Consider the following 18,526-nt stretch of genomic DNA (forward strand, 5'->3'; position numbering starts at 1 on the left):
CCAAAAAGCAAATCTTCAGGCCCAGAAAGTTTCATTAACAAATATTTAAGAAAAAATAACATCAATTCTTCAAAATATTTTCCAAAAAACTGAAGAGGAAAGATTACTTCCTAACTCATTTTACATGACCAGTACTATCTGGATATCAAAACCACACAAGAACAGCACAAAAATACAGAAAACCTTGGGCCAATATCCATCATGTGCAGAGGTTAGGAAAAAACTCTCAAAAATTATTACAAATAATATCCAGCAATATATAGGAAGAAAAATACAATATAATAAAAGTGGTGTTTATTGTGGGACTGAAAAGGCTGACTCAGTTTAATAATCAGTATTAACACTGAAAACACACAATTCTATCAATTGATGAGAGAAAGCATTTGACAAAATTCAACATCCATTTATAATAAAACTTTCAGCCAACTAGGAATATAAGGAAACTTCCTTAACCTGATAAAGGGCATCTATAAAACACCTAAAACTAACATACTTAATGGTGAGAAGCTGAGTGCTTCCTTCCTAATATCAGGAAAAAGACAAGGATGTCTGTTCTCCTCGTTTCTACTCAATACTGTACTGGATGCTCTAGCTACTTCAATAACAACAACAACAAAAAACAACAAAAAAAAAAGAGGGAAAAAGAAAAAAGGAAAAAAGATTCTGGATTGGAAAGGAAGATGTATTTAATAATGTATTACATAAATACATAAATAATGTATTTATTTGCAGACACTATGATCATCTACTAGAAAATACAATGGAATCTAAAAAACAACTACTATTCCTACTATGTTAGATTAGAAAGGTTGTAAGATATAAGATCATACTAACTCAATTTTATTTCTATGTATTATCAATGAACAATTGGAAATTCAAACTTAAGGAAACAGTATGATTTTACAACAGTAAAAAATATGAATACTTAGGAATAAATCTGACAAGATGTCAAAAGATCTGTACTTTCAAATAACAAGATACAAAATCAAAACAAAAATCAATTGTGTTTTTGTACACTAGCAACATACAATTAATAGCAATATAAAAATTTAAAAAATTAACAACATCAAAAAGTAAATAGGTATAAAGCTAACAAAACATGTATAGGTTCTGAATGCTAAAAAGTGTAAAATATAGATGAAAGGAATCAAAGACCTAAACAAATGGAGAGACATACCATGTTCGAGGATTAGGAAAATCAACACAGTAATGATTTCAGTTTTCCCCAAATTGATCTACAGATTTCATATAATTACAATCAAAATCCCAACAGGACTATTTTGGTAAATAAACAGGCTGGTTCTAAATTTTACATGAAAAGGTAAAGGAACTACAATAAATAAAACAAGTTTAATAAAGAACAGTTAAGTTAGAGGAATCACAGACTCCTACTTTATGATTTATTATAGCTACAAAAATGAAGAGAAAGGACTCCTGGCAATGAGAGAGACACAAAAATGAACTGAAGAGAATAGATAATGCAGAAATAGAACCCCCACACATACAGCCAATTGGTCTTTGACAAAGTTGCAAAAGCATTTCAATGGAGAAAGGTCAGTGTTTTCAACAAATGGTGCTGAAACAATCAAGCACTCTATGTAAAACAGTGAACCTCAACTGAAACCTCACACTTTATCAAAAAGAAATAAACTCAAAATAATCATAATTCTTAATGTAGTACTTAAAATTAAAAAACTTAAAAAAAATTTTTTTTTAAAGATTTTATTTATTTATTTGACAGAGATCACAAGTAGGCAGAGAGGCAGACAGAGAGAGAGGAGGAAGCAGGCCTCTCACTGAGCAGAGAGCCCTATGCGGGGCTCGATCCCAGGACCCTGGGATCATGACCTGAGCCAAAGGCAGAGGCTTAACACACTGAGCCACCCAGGTGTCCCAAAATAAAGAAACTTTTAGATGAAACCTAAAAGCACCTAAATCATTAGGAAAAAATCTTTATAACCTAAGAATTAGGCAAAAGAGATCTTAGGTATGACACCAATGACATAATCCATTTAAAAAAAAGGGAAATTAGGCTTTATCAAAATTAAGTATGTTTGCTCCACAGGGGAAAAAAAAATAAGAGACAAAAAGGACAAACTACAAACTCAGAGAAAATCTTTACAAATCACATATGCGATGAAAAACTTACATCCAAAATATATAAAGAACTCTCACAACTCAACACAATGAACACAACCCAATTAAGAATGGCCAAAATATCTAAACAGACACTTCCCTACACAATATATACAAATGGAAAAATAAGCATATGAAAAATGTTCAACATCATTAGGAAAATGCCATCAGCAAAATGCAAATGAAAACCACAATATGATGTGACTACATACCCACTTACAACAATTTAAAAAATATTGGGAATACCAGGTGTTTAAGTGAGGACTCACAGCAAAGGAAATTCTCATATACCAGGTCTTGAAATACAAAATGGTATAACCATTTTCCAAACTGGAAAACAATGTGACAGTTTCTTACAAAATTAAATAAATACTTACCGTGCGATCCAGTATTCTCATTCCTGAGTATTTACCTTAGAGAAATGAAAACTTAGGTTCACAGGATAACCTGTACAGGAATAGTTTGAACTGCTCTATTCATAACTGTCCAAATCTTGAACAACTCCCTTGTCTTGAACAGGACAATGAACAAACTGCGGTTTATTGGTATAATAGAATACTACTGAGCAACAAAAAAGAACAAACAATAGATACATTCAACAACTTGAATGAATCTCATAGGCAACTGTACTGTATCAAAGAAGCTGGTCTCTAGAGGTTATATATTATATATTCTAATTTTATAGCATTACATTATTATTTTACAACATCATCAAAAGACAAGCTAAAGTAATAGAGCACAGATCAATGGTTTTCAGAGATTAGAGATAGGACAAGGATATAATTACAAAGATATAATCAAAGCACAATCAAAAAGGCACAAGGGAGATGTTGGGGGTGATGGAATTGCTCTGTAACCCCACTGTGCTGGTTGTTATATCAATCTGTTTGTTCAGATCATAGAGCTATATGCCAAGAATATATTTTATCACATAGTAATTAACAGAAACCCAACAAGGTTATGGTGAATAAGAAAAGAGGTTTGTTCAGCACTTTCCCCCAAAATAGAAGTTTAATTAATATCTGTTGAATAAAACACTGAAAATTAGTTTTAGTTTCTATTTCAATATTAATCCCACTTATACCCTTAAGCTTCAAAAATTTAAATAACTTTTTATAGTGTCATTAACATTTTTATTATGGTATCTGCCACATAAGGATGTCTAGTTTGTGGGGAAAAAATTACTAAAATATCAAATGAAAGTCCTAAATCTAGATTTCCCAACCAATTATTTTAAACTTAAAAAATATTATCATTAACAATAGGTAACCTTTTCTTTATATCTTGTATGTTTATCTTCCTTATTTAAAAAAAAGCAGGAGGTACTCGGGTGGCCTAGTTGGCTAGGTGTTAGACCCTTGTTTCAGTTCAGGTTACGATTTCAGGGTGCTGAGACGGAGCCCCATGTCTGGCTCTGTGCTCAGTGGGGAGTCTGCTTCTCTCCCTCTCTCCCCCCTCCTCTTTCTCTCTCCCTCGTCACTCCCACTTGTGTGAGCACTCTCTCTCTAAAATAAATAAATGGATCTTTTAAAAATAAAGAAGGCAGGATCTACGTTGAAGTCATTACTCAAAGGCATGGTATATGAAACACATATTTGATAAATGTTTACAGAATTAACTACTCTTTACTGAAGATGGAATGAGCTGAATAGCTAAGCCATTAGTTTATCTCAGGGATGAAATCTTTCCGGGACTTATCTTTTGGCTTGAATGAACAAAACCGTTAAAAATTCTTCTTCTTAGGGCTCTAACTGGGGTGTGCACTCATATCACTAACTCATATGCCACTTCCAAGCTTCTGCAGACTTTTACGTTTTCTTTGCTAAGGAGACATTCGGCATTTGTTTGCCAGTAGCTCCCGTGCAACCAAACAGTCCTCCTAGGACCCTGCCGTAGTACTCCCTATACCGACCTGCCACAGGTCTGACTAGAATTCCTTCGTTCTGGTTCACTAGTCAAGCAGTTTGGTTAAACCACAAGTATGTGAATGAACAAAAGTACCCTTTAAAACAACAACAACAACAACACTGATGTTGGTCTTGCTTAGCTTTAAATTGTATAAAAATACTGTTCCTATACTGAAAAATAATCAGTAATATAGTTTAAGTTTTCAGAAGTACCCAGCTCAAGAATTAAACACATTTTTTTAAATTGCGAAGATGTTACCTGCATAAATTTATAATACAGAGCAAGTATAATTTTTATACTTCTTTTAAAGTTCTATTTGTTTGAGAGTTATCTGAAGCCCTCTATATCGTTTTTAAGGTAGACTTTCTAATATTCACTTAGCATATGACCATCTGCAATTAATCTATGGGTTTAAGTCAAATTTTCAATAAAAAATATTGGATTTCATAGCTTCAATATATTAACCATGAAGCATATTATAATGGTGCTAAAATATATTCATTTTTTACATTCTATAATATATGCTTTGATGCCACATTACACCATCACCTGCAAATAAACCGAACTACAATGCTCTTTTCAGCATCCAGTCAAAAATATAATAATTACCCATAATTATACTCTCTAACCAAATGATGAAAAATAATTAACCTGATTGAAGCACTCAATGTGGTAATTTTATTCTATTCAGTCTATGACTAGGATCATAAGCAATGAGTTTGCTGAATTGTTTAAAAAAATGATTATGCAAAGTTGCAGCTTTCTATATTTAAGCTGTATGGATGTTAATATTCAACATACTGATTAATAAGAATTGCTATTTACTATAAACAAGTAGGTAACAAAGACAATTTGCAAAAAAAAAAAAAGTGTACATAGAAATATCCTGGTCCTCAAACTTCCAAATTTTCAGGAGCACCTCATCCACTGGCTTTAATTGGTCTCCAGAGCACCTGCAATTTATTGCTCAGCACTTTTGCATAACCATTTTTGAACCTATCATTATAGATACAGGAGTTTAAACCATAGAGAAGCACTCTTTCCTGTAAAATTACAATAAGGGTCAATTGTTATTAAGATAAACTTCACAAATCAGTAGATTTAACCATATCTGGATCATATGAGCACATAATTACATAATGTTCCTTAAAAATATCCATTTAAGCTAAAAGTGATGAAAGTCAACTAATTTGTCACTCAATTAAATTAGAAAGACTTCTTTGTTTCAAACTGACCTGAAATAAAATCACTGCAAACAATCCCAACATGAACAAATTTTAAATGTATATGACAATCTCACCTCAACATCATGAGATTAGTATTCATGTAAAATACTAAGATTTAGGAAAACTTCCTGAAAGGACATTTCCTAACCATATGTGAACAGAGACAGGATTACACTTGCCGATTTTAAGAGAGGTGCATGATTATGAAGTTCACCTAGACAGAAATGTCATTTCAACACTCATTAAAACCATGTTTTTATAATATAGGTATTCAAAGTTAGCTCCTCTCCCCAAACCCCAAGATTTTACCACACAGAATTTTTAGTAAACCTTTTCAAAAAATTACCTGCTTCTGTAGCCATCTTTCATGCCTTCGTTGTTTCCTTCTCAGATTTTTCAATTTACTCCTTTCTCTCTTACTGAGCCTCTGGTTAATGGCCCCCAGGGAAAAACTGCCTGAGCGCAGAAAGTCCAGTGCTGAGAGGGGCTCTTCCTGGTCCGAGGCCTCCAGCATGCTCCTGCCAGCTGAGGGCAGGTCCATCACGAAAGTCAGGTTGTTAGAACTTGCATGGTCAGAGTACACCGCAGAAGCTTCTAGACCACACTGAAATTCTCCTCCTCTTTGTGTCTGGGTCTCACGGGGAGCCACTGAAAATCTGTGCAGCAGCAGCATATTAGGATCAAAATTGGATGAAATCTGAAAGGAACAGTTATTTTTACTAGATTCTAAAGGCAAGCCCGAAAGGTGAATAGGCTGTGTTTCATTTAGCCTGGGACAGGCAGCAGTCTTACTATGTATTTTATAAAAAGTAGGTAACAAAGTCAGTTTCTCGCTGATGTTCAGATCCAAACTATGTGATTTCCTATGAAAAGCTCTTGTAGTGCATCTGCCAGTCACAAGCTGAGGAACAAAAAGCTGGTATTTTGGATCTGATGCTTTGAAGAGCAGTTTTTCATTCTTCATCTGAAAATATGTTGACCGCACCTCCAGGCAGAGTGCTTCTGTTAATCTTCCAGAGCCATTATTATTTTGGGCCATATTTAAAACCCCGTGATTTCTGTTTCTGGAGGCACCACCTGTCAGCAGAGTTTCCTTGTCACAACCTGACTGAACTCTAGGATGTGACAAGTATTTCAGCGATGGTCTCATTATTTCTGCCCGTGTTGGCTGATAATCGGTCCAGCTCTTAGAGAGATGTACAGCTGCAAGCTGGCCACAGGAACATTTTGGAGTGCTGACAAAATTAAAGCCCCCTAAACGGGCCCCACAGAAAGGGCAATTCAGTTTTCCAACTGTCCACTGGGCCTACAGGTAATAAAGGAAAGTAAGACAATGCTTTCATTGTAAAGTAATCAAACAGAATGTGAGCTGTATTTTTTTTTTAAAGCCAACCACATGAAAGTTTTCTATGCCACAGAAAAGGCTAGCTTTCTGTTTTCTGATTGGTAGACAGAATAGTAAAGGGAAACAAGCCTTCTAATAAACAGAGATAAGCAACTCCAAAGTTCTAGAATGATAACATACTGCACATCAGCCCACCCCAACAATACTCCCAAGCATTCATTCTAAAAGAATCTCTCAAACAATAGGCTGAATATGGATACAGTGTGAACTAATGAAAAGAAAAATACACTATGGAACCAGGAAGCAAATCAGTCTACAGAGCTTAATTTGCAAGTAAAATCTCACAGAAAAGTGTCTGTTTTGATACCCTTCTTGCATACCAAACACTGTGGGAGGGAACCTTACCCAACCAACAGAATAAAGCTCTTCCTGCCTTTTTACATACAACCAAAAGATACTGGTTGCATACATAACAGTGCATTTTCTATATGTAAGTGCGAAATTAATAATGAACTGGCTTAAAATTTTTTTTTCAGGAGAGACAGTGGAATATCTGCAGCACCCTCATACATTTTGTAAAGTTCAGGACAGTGAAAGCCAGGGCACTGGCTTGTTCCCAGGAAATCATTACAATGTGAGAATGAATGCAGAGGATATCTATCAAATGTTATTTTTTAACAACAACAAAAAAGTCAGGGGAGAATGGCAACTATATTTTTTTCAAAAATCACATTAACACTTTTTCAATGCGTGTTTCACCCCAAATGTGAGAAATAATAATATCATACTGTTAACAAGGTGAGTTCTTGCTCTTATAATATTTCATTAAGGAGCCTTAAAAATTTGGTAATTTGATATTGATTGTACCACTGAGAATCATTAGTTATCCAGTTTATTTTATACACATATGCATACATGAATAATATAGGATATTTCATTTACTCAGTAGTCATTGTTCTAGGTGCTGGAGATAACAGTAATAAACAAAAGAGAAAAATTTCTGACTTTATGGAGTTTTTATTCTGGTAGGGGAGCTAGGCAATTAACAAGACCAGTAAGCCATATATGTATGTGGGTAAGCACGTGTGCATACATGCGTGTGTGTGTGTGTGTGTGTATTTATGTTTATATTTATATAGGTTATATATGCTCATGCATGCTTACAAGTACTATATATTACATATTGTATGTGTGTGTGTAAAACATAGCTATTTAAATCAGAGAGGAGGAGAAAGGAAGTGTGGAGTGATAATATCAGAGTAGGGGAACTGACAGTTTGCAGAGGCAATGCCTCATTGTGAGTAAAGATACATGGAAATAAGGGAAGCAGTAAATAACTGTGGGAAGAGCAATCAAGGAAGGGGAAATACCATGTTTTAAAGTCTGAGATAGAAAAGTACCTGGAGCTCTCCAGTAATAATGAAGAAGCCAGTAGGTGTAATCAAGAGTTACAAACCCTTTCTTATCTCTTGAAAAAATGAATTCAAGAAAAATAGCTCCAAAAAAAATCCTGGAAGTAGTAAATTCCCAATTTTACTCAGAAACTAAGGAACTTACTTTTTGTATTAGGCAGTTTATCCATTCTGGAAGAGCTTCTATATCCATGTGCCACACATGACAAATACTCTGATCATCAGCAGAATCATATCTGTCCTGTTGTATCAAAATGCATGATATTAGTTATTACCAGTCCTGGATTTATTTAACAAATTTCCTATTTGAGTAAAACACAAAAATATAAATTCAGTTTTATCTGAATTTATTTCAGGAAGAAAATTACCCCTGCATTCCTCTTCTCATTCCCAACCCCAAAGCAAACCCACAAAGACAAAAACAAATTTTCAAGGAATAGCTGCTTGTGAAAAAAAAAAAAAAAAAAAAAAAAAAAAAAAAGAAAGCCTCCATTCCATTGATTTTATCAAATTAAATTTAAAATTTAGCAAAAAGTCATAATAGACAAATCTGGCACCCTATTCCTTTTCCTGAATGTGAGGAAAAAATAATGCTATTCATGACAACTTTCCCAGGTCTTTAATCCCTGATTCCATCTGGACTCTACTAAGATAGAAAAAAGAAGCTGCCAAACAATCTATTGAGGTACTCAAGAAAAGTACAAGAGGATGGGGGAGAGGAATAAATTCATTGGCAACCAGAAAAGCCTCAACTAAATTTCAGCTGTATTAGAAGAAGAAAATTTCAGAGAGAGATACTTTTGGCTTTCTGAAACAGATGTGTAGGAAAATATGTGATATACAGGTGAAACTGTACACATATCAGAAAAATGCAGAGCAGGCTAGAATGGAGATACAGGACTCTTTATAAGCTTAATTAACCTTAGACCAATTTACCTTTACCTCTCTGGGTCTCAGTTTTCTCACCTGTAAAAAACTTCTTGATAATTGCTAAGATCCCTTCTGGGTATACAAAATTGCATTCTGTGATGGCAGAAAAGAGTTTCTTGAGAAGAAGAGGGAAAAATAATGCTTCTGTCCATATACCCATTCCCAGCATCAGATTTTACACAGCAGTAGCTTTTCCAAGTTGCCAAAGCACAAATTTTTTTTAGACTTCCCTAGCAGTGACACTATTAGGTACTATAATTACATTAACAAACTAAATAAGGAAATTACATAAACATACTTGCAAAGTCTGTATGCACAGTGATAAGAATGAAATAATACAGAATCTCTGTAAGAACCTTTTGCCAAATAATCTACATTAGATTATGATGTGGAACCAAGATCACCAAATTTCTAGGTTTAATTTCCCAAGTTGGCGCCTCTGGGCACTCTACCACTTTCTCTTCCATGAATACATCTTAAGATACTAAATGGTGGCCCAGTATACAAGAAAAGTTTCAGTATGATTTATTTACATGTCAGAAAGATCTATAAAGAAACCACCTTTACCTAATTTCTGTCAGGCTCCCAAAAGATCACAACTTAATTAAAATGCGAAAGGGAACTATTGTTGTATGTTAGACCACATTTCATTATTTCATATGCTGTACACAACAGTATTTGATATACTATAAATGAGAGCACTAAGCCAAATTCAAGATTGTAACAGAGGAAAAATACTTTTGTTAAAAGGTCTGAAAAAAATTTCCATTTCTAATGTCTGAATCAACAACACAGGCTGAAAATAGTTCAAAGACAAATACAAAGTCCTCTGAGAAGGGTATATAGTGGGCCAAAGAGAAATTTTATAGTTTTATTAATGATGCCTAAACTCTAAATCTGGCTAACAGACTGCAACTTATGACGTGAATAGAAAGAACCAAGATGCCCTTCAACAGATGAATGGATAAGGAAGATGTGGTCCATATACACTCTGGAGTATTATGCCTCCATCAGAAAGGATGAATACCCAACTTTTGTATCCACATGGAAGGGACCGGAAGAGATTATGCTGAGTGAAATAAGTCAAGCAGAGAGAGTCAATTATCATATGGTTTCACTTATTTGTGGAGCATAACAAATAACATGGAGGACATGGGGAGATGGAGAGGAGAAGGGAGCTGAGGGAAATTGGAAGGGGAGGTGAACCATGAGAGACTATGGACTCTGAAAAACAATTTGAGGGTTTTGAAGGGGCGGAGGGTGGGAGGTTGGGGGAACCAGGTGGTGGGTATTATGGAGGGCACGCATTGCATGGAGCACTGTGTGTGGTGCAAAAACAATGAATACTGCTACGCTGAAAAGAAATTAAAAAAAAAAAAAAGAAGAGTAAGAAAAGGCAAGGCAAATCCATGTCAAAATGAAGAAGGTATTATTGAATGAAAGCAAAGTTAGGAAGAAAGGAGGAAATACTAGAAACAGTCTCTAGCTCAATCATCTTACTGCTCCCTAATATATATGTCCTCACAAGAGTGTTGGGCGGACGTACAAAGGTTTATTTTATCCTAGATTCTCACAAAACCAAAGAAGGAAAAATTAGGTAGAGGGAAGTAATTACTGGCTCCAGTATAGTAAAGTAAGCACATAATCTGGTGTATCCTCCCTCTCAAAACAAAGTATTTATCAATGACAATTCTAAAAGTAACCAAGAGCTGAACTAAAAAATATAGCTGGGGAGATTTCCATGAACCAGAAATTATGAGGAGCCTCTGGAAGATCAATGAGGAAATAGCAGCACAATGTATTCAAGTTCCAAGTACATAATAGATGAGAACAACACAAATAATGGTACATATCAATGTGGTGAAAATGAGAAACAAACAAACAAACAAAAAGCCCTGATGGTTATCAGGGGTAGAATGGATGTCTGTCTGTCTCCAGGCAAGAGGTGTACCTAAGGAAGAGAGAAATAGAGCAACATCTTAGGGTAGCTGGAAATGCCTAGAAAAAAATGGAAAGCAGTTACAGAACTCCAGAAGATGAGTTACTAAGGATCAGTCTCTATTCTTGCTGAAAATAGTACCATGACATATAAAGAACATGAGCTAGATTTGTTTGTACTAATAAGATACACCTCTACTACTACCGTTTGCTATTTTTAAAAAGTCAAGTGAATTAGAAAAAAATGCACTCTGAGCTATGCTATTAAAAGCATACACAACCTAAAAATAAGTAGTACTACAACTTTTCTAAGGAAACAAATATAAATATAAAAAGTACCTAAGATGCCATGTACCGAGTTGACAACATTGGTTAGATTTGAAGGAAGAAAGACGAAGGTTGGGAGTTACTAAAAGGAAATGTTAACTTTCTCATTATTGCTTTACTGGGAGAATATATTAAATAATACTTGTATAATTAAAATTTAATTTGAAAATTGATTCAAGTAAAAATAAGAGAAACTGATTACTTCTGATTCTGGCAATGTAAAAGTAACTGGTATTAGACATGCTCTCAGCAAGCATTTTAATAGATAACACTTAGCAATAACTTACACCTGTCAGAAAGGCTAAAGTAAAAAGCTCAAAAAATAACAGGTGTTGACAAATATGTGGAGAAAAAAGTCATTGGCAATCACTTTTGGTGTGACTATAAATGGGTACAGTCACAGTGGAAAACAGTATGGAGGTTTTTTAAAAAATTAAAAATACGGGAGACAAACCAAAAGAGACTATGGACTCTGAGAAACAAACTGAGGGTTTTGACAGGAGGAGGGTGGAGGGGATGGGTGAGCCTGGTGGTGGGTATTAAGGAGGGCACAGATTGCATGGAACAGTGGATATTTCATGCAAACAATCAATCATGGAACACTGATCATGATGTACTGTATGGTGACTAACATAAGAAAAGGAGAAGAAGAGAAAATTTTAAAATTAAATAGAATTAAAAATTAAAATAGAAATACAGTATGATCCAATAATTCTACTAATGGGTAATTTGCCTGCCCCCTCAACAATGAAAACACTACTTTGAAAAGACAGATTCACATTTACACTTACTGCAGTCTTACTTATAATAGCCAAGATATAGAAGCAATCTAACTGATAAAGATGTGGTACACATATACAATTCATTCTCACTTTTTCTATACCACACTATATTGATGGTCCTAGTCAGCAGAGTATGGCAAGAAAAGGAAAAGAGACACACAGATTAAAAATAAAATAACAAGATACAACTTCTCATCAAATAAGATGGGTAATAAAGAAAAAAGAACATTAAGTGAAGAAGAAAGAAGTAAAACAGCGATACATGCTAGAACATGGATAACACTGAAAACATTATGCTGGGTAAAAGAAGGCAGACACAGAAGGCTACATATTGTATGACTGCATTTATGTAAAATATCCAGAGTCCAGCACATCTATAGACATAAAGCAGATCAGTAGTTGCCTGGGTTTTGAGGGAAGGGTAAATGGAGAGTGACAACTTAATGAGTATGGGCTTTCCTCTTGGGAGGATGAAGATGTCCTGGGATTAGACAGTGACGGTGGCTGTGCAACACTGTAAATGTACTAAATATCACTAGTAGTAAATTTTATATTAGGTATATTTTAGCACAATTTTTAAAAAAGAACAATGTAACTCTTTTATTTGTAGTCAGCATAGTATGAAGAAAATACTACTAAGGAATTCACCAAAATGGCTGTTTAAATTAAAAAGTTTGCATAATTTCAGTATACAAAGTCAAAGTCAAATTTCAGTATACAAAGGTCTGTGTATCACATTTCTGTATATTAACAACAAATAATGGGAAAGCAAAAATGTTTAAAATATCACTTAGAAAAGTATCCAAAAATACGCCCTCATTAGGTATAAATTTGATGCAACATATTCAAGACCTGTCCACTGAAAACGATAGAATGCTACACAAAGAAATTAAAGAAGACCGAATTAAACCAATGAATGTATCATATTTTTAAGATATCAGTTCTTCCCAGATTAATTTACAGATTCACCACAATCCCACTCAAAATCCTAACAGGCTTATTTGTAGGAACTGACAGATTACAAAATTTACATGAATGCAAATGATCTGAAACACCCCAAGAAATTCTGCAACAGAAGGCGAAAGGCAGAGTCCATACACTTCCTACTTTCAACACTTACTGGATCAGTGGAACAGGATAGAATCCAAATAGACCTGTATACATGCTCAATTACTTTTTGGTAAATATGCCAAGGTGATGAGAAAAGATACACTCTTCAAAAAGTGGTGATGGAACAACTTGATAACCATATGAGGCTAAAAGAAAACAAAAAAGTCCCAAACAATCTTTTTTTAAATTAACATACAATGTATTATTTGCTTCAGGGGACAGGTCTATGATTCATCAGTCTTACACAATTCACAGTGCTCACCATAGCACATACCCTCCCCAGTGTCCATCACCCAGCCACCCTATCCCTCCCATTCCTCTCCCCTCCAGCCACCCTCTGTTTGGTTTCCTGAGATTAAGAGTCTCTTATGGTTTGTCTCCCTCCCTGGTCCCATCTTGTTTCATTTTTTCCCTCCCTTTCCCCCACGACCCCACACCCTGCCTCTCAAATTCCTCGTATCAGAGAGCTCATATGATAATTGCCTTTCTCTGATTGACTAACTAGAGGGTATTATGCTAAACAAAAAAATCTTGATGCTTACCATATACCATACATAAAAATAACTCAAAATAGATCTGAGTCCTAAAAGGTTACACTGTAAGTACAAACTGTCTAGAAGAAAACATAGAGGAGAAAACCCTGTGATAGGAAATGTATTCTCAGAGTAGAAAAACACAATTCATTTAAAAAAAAATGATAAGGTGGATTTCGTAAAAATTAAAACAATCAACTATTTGAAAGGTATCAGTAAAGAAATAAAAACACAGACCACAGACTGGAAGAAAATTCACAAAACCTGTATCCAACAAGAAATTTTTAGCCAGAATATTAAAAAAAACTTCTTACAACTTAATAAGAAAAAAAAAAAAACTCACAATTTTAAAAATGAGTACAAGATTTTTAACAGACACCTCACAGAGGGCACATACTGATGTTCAAAACCACATTTAAAAAAAGGTAGAACACCATTAGTCACTGCAGAAATGCAAACTCAAACAACAATGGATTCCACTGTACATTTATTTTAAAAGTTCATAAAGAAGAAAAAGAGGAGGATGAAGAGAGAAAGAAAAAGAAAAGAACTAGCAGTATCAGTACTTACAAAGAGCAACCGAAAATCTCATACATTGCCAGCATGAAAGCAAAATGGTACAGTCATTTTAGAAAACCTTCAGTCAGTCACTTAAAAACAATAGCTGCACTAACCCTAAGACCTAGCAGTAGCTGGCAATAACCAGGAGAAATGAAAATAGATGTCCACATAAGATTTGTATACAAATATTCATAACAACTTTATTATAGCTCAAAACTATAAACATTCTAAACGTCCAAAACAACTATGGCATCCCTACAATGGATAAACAACCATAGGATCCACGTAATGTAGTAATATTCAGTTACAAAAAATCAACTACTGACATATGCAACAACATGATTCAATCTGAAGTGTGCTTGCATTTACTTCCTGTATTCTTAGAGAAAATTCCTTTAAAAATGTGAATTTTTAACAGTTTGAGCCAAAGCTCATCTTAACAAATTTAAGTGGACTATACAAATCTGTCTGTTAAAGAACCTTGGGAAAGTTACTGAAAATGACTCAATAAAAATAAGCAGTCTAGCTTTACCTAAATATCTTGCCTTAGAAACGAAACAAAGGTATGGATAACATCTTTGCAGAATAGAATTAATCTCACAAACCAGAACAGAATTAATCTCACAAACGTCTGGCCTCATACACATTAGCCCCTTACATTAGGAGCTGACCTTTATTGAGATTAGTCTAATTGTGACGAATTTTTTTTTTAATTTATTTGACAGAGATCACAAGTAGGCAGAGAGGCAGGCAGAGAGAGAGAGGAGGAAGCAGGCTCCCTGCTAAGCAGAGAGCCTGCTATGGGGCTCAATCCTAGGACCCGGGGATCATGACCAAAGCCAAAGGCAGAGGCTTTAACCCACTAAGCCACCCAGGCGCCCCTGTGATGAATTTTTTTAAAAGACTGTTATTGAGAACACAAGCTGGAATGCACAAATAAAGTCATTTTTACTTTGACATTAGGTCCGAAACTTTCTCTGAGTTTTCAAGGTTTTATCTATATATGGACTAAGTAAGTATTTCTACACTGGTACAAAGAGCAGCAGCATATTAATGTCAAAGTAAATTAATGGCAGTCATTCTATCAATATTTATTTATTTATTTTATTTTTTATTTTTAAAATTTTTTTATTTTTTATAAACATGTATTTTTATCCCCAGGGGTACAGGTCTGTGAATCACCAGGTTTACACACTTCACAGCACTCACCAAAGCATATACCCTCCCCAATGTCCATAATCCCACCCCCTTCTCCCAAACCCCCTCCCCCCAGCAACCCTCAGTTTGTTTTGTGAGATTAAGAGTCACTTATGGTTTGTCTCCCTCCCAATCTATCAATATTTATTGAATGATTACTAGACACTATGTTACCATATACAGGGAGATAAAATTTATACACACACACACACAGGCCGGGGACTATGCTGGGTACCTTACATTTATTATCTCATTTTGTTATTTCATTGTACATACTCCATTATATTATGTAATCAAATAAAGTGATCATATTTAATCTTGTAAGACTGGCCATAATAACAAAGAAACCATCATCGACTATAAATTGTAGAGATGCTTCTTGAACATTCTTACAAGAATAAACTGGAATCACAGTTCTCAGAACTATGAAGGGTATTTTAGAAGGTACTTACTTTTACTAGCTCACTAATATTTATGCTATATTTACTATGCCCAGGCATAGTAAGGACTGTTTTAAGGATTTAAGGATTTTTACTATTTTACAGAGAAGGAAACCAAGACAAGAGCAATTAGGTAACTTTTAAGTAACTCGTCCAAGGTCACAGAAGCAAGGATTTCCAGCAGAGAGTCGGGCTTCAGAACTTCCGTCTTCAGTCACTGAGGACAGAATGATACTACTGATAGTATCATGATACTACTTTTCCCTTACAAAAAAACAAAACAAAAAACCCCAAAAACCTGAGCCATAACTTATTTTTAAATTAACCACAAATGATACACTAACTTATAGAAGATGAATGGTAGGTTTAGAAAAAAATTCTACAACTGATTCTGAATGGGACCTAACCTGATTTTTATTTGACAACTATTAATATGAAGCAAGCACACATTTTTCTCTAAATAGTTAAGAGTTAAAGCATTGTTTCATGCCAACAGAGGAAGAAGAAAATCAATTACAGCAACGGATACACGTGAGGGGAATGTGAAAGGCTAGGTGAAGAATGTACAGTATTCTCTGTTTTTTCCTCAGGAAACTTAGGTATAGCAAACAAAGACAGCCAGGGTCAATAAAGTAGCCTCAATTATAAATGAGACTGCCAACTACTTCACCTGTACTTACACACAGTCTTAGAAAACATATGTAATATTCATGGTATTTACTTCCAATATAGTTTAACAGGTAAAGCAGGGCATCACACTATGAAGTTTATAAGTCTACTGTCAACTAATTTTTAAAACCTTTTTTTTTATTACATAAAATGTATTATTAGCCCCAGGGGTACGGGTCTGTGAATCGCCAGGTTTACACACTTCACATCACTCACCATAGCACATACCCTCCCCAATGTCCATAACCCCACCACCCTCTCCCGACCCCTCTCCCCCCAGCAACCCTCAGTTTGTTTTGTGAGATTTAGAGTCTCTAATGGTTTGTCTTGTCAACTTACTTTTAAAAATCAAAAACATATGTGATAAGACAAATTTTAACAGATGTATTTTAAGATAAATGACTACAATGGAAGCAACCCGATTTTAGGAATTTAAAGCCTTTAAAGTAATAGCATGAATGGTTATCTCCTTTGGGAAAAAATTAAACTGAAAATTACAAAAGCAGTATTATTAGGACTTAAAAAAACCTCACAAGACAGTTTTTTCAGGTCTCAAATTTATATTTGGGGGAGGAAGGAAGAGAAGAAGGAGGAATTAACAGCCAATTTCATTTAATGCTATCGAGAAATACTGACAAAATATTTTGTAACTGAAATAATTTGTTCAAGCAGCAGGGGGAGCCAAGGCATTGTTATTTTTTTGTTTATTCTTTAAGGGTAGGGAATGTTTCTGGTTGCTATGTATAGGGTGAACTTCATTTAATTTTAAAATTATAAATGTTATGCACTATCATTTTATCACTAAGTGATCTTTAAGATTTTTAATTAAGCTGACAGGTTTAATGTAAGAAGCTGACATAGACAATTTAATATTATATGATATTTTTGAAAGATGTTTAACATTTGGCATTTACAATGTTAGCATTATTACTCCCTCAGCTAATTCATTAAAAGTGAGCCAACTGTATATTTAACTACATGGCTATAAACATAACAGGGAAAAGACTGGGTAAAAAAAATATGTCATTTACATTATTAATTAGAGTGTTACAAATATAAAGGAATCAAATTCTATTATCCTGACCCTCCCCTTTTTTTTTCCTATTTGTACTCTGAGAAGGTACTTGAGAATGAAAACTTTTTTTACTCAAAAGGTCAGAATGAATAAAAAAATGATTTAAAGCCTCACTTAGGGTCTCCCCACATTCAACCTTGTCAACTTTCCAAAAATTCACTCTTCACACAACACACACAACAAAAATTATCTTTTTAAAATTCAATGGTCATATCACTCCTTTTCATTAGCTTCCCAGCTTTTAGAATAAAGATCAAAGCCCTTAATTTGGTTCACAAGGCCATAAATGATCTAACTAATACCTTTCTTTGTAGTTTTAAATCCTGCCACACTCCCTCTTGATCTCTGAACTCCAATCATGGAAATCTTCTAATTCCATGGATAGCCCATATTCTCTCCAGCACAGGGCCTTTCAACACGCTGGTCCCAAAGGGTAGAATGTGCTTCCTCATGTATTGCTGTCCCTAGTCTTCCACCACATCCCCACACAAGTCACTTCCTCAGACAAGCCTTCCTGTGACAGGTTAGTTCAATCCTGTCTATATCATGTTCTTATGGCTTTCTATACTTTTTCTTTTTGCCATTTACATGGCCATAAATTAATATTTATGATCAACCACCATCCCAAAAGCTTTGCAAGGACAGGGCATCTCCCTTGTGCTCTTGTTTGAATTTCCAGTGTCTATTATAGGAACTGTTTGTTGTTTCTTAGCTTGGGCTCCCTTACCAAAATACCAGACATAGCCTGTGTGACTTAAACAGAAGACATTTATTCCTCTCATTTCCAAAGGTTAGAAATCTGAGATCAAAAAAAAAAAAAAAAAAAAAAAAAAAAAAAAAAAAAAAAAAAAAAAAAAAGAAATCTGAGATCAAAGTGGCAGCATGCTCAAATACCAGAAAGATCGCTCTTCTTAGCTTGCGATGGTCATCTTCTCAC

At 34.6% G+C, this 18,526-nt stretch overlaps 1 protein-coding gene across 1 annotated transcript in view; it reads right to left on the bottom strand.

The window, feature by feature from the left end:
• The window catches only part of RNF180 (ring finger protein 180), a 192,938-nt gene that overhangs the window by 137,796 nt on the left and 36,616 nt on the right, over positions 1-18,526 (bottom strand). Inside the window, exons 3-4 of the mRNA XM_045075286.1 lie at positions 8,173-8,268; positions 5,617-6,576 (exon numbers count right to left, since the gene is read on the bottom strand). Of these exons, the coding sequence (XP_044931221.1) occupies positions 5,617-6,576; positions 8,173-8,268 (1,056 nt within the window). The remainder of the gene's footprint in view (positions 1-5,616; positions 6,577-8,172; positions 8,269-18,526) is intronic.

This window comes from Mustela putorius, unplaced genomic scaffold (assembly GCF_011764305.1).
Source record: "Mustela putorius furo isolate JIRA1106 unplaced genomic scaffold, ASM1176430v1.1 tig00000145_pilon_pilon_pilon, whole genome shotgun sequence".
NCBI lineage: Eukaryota > Metazoa > Chordata > Mammalia > Carnivora > Mustelidae > Mustela > Mustela putorius.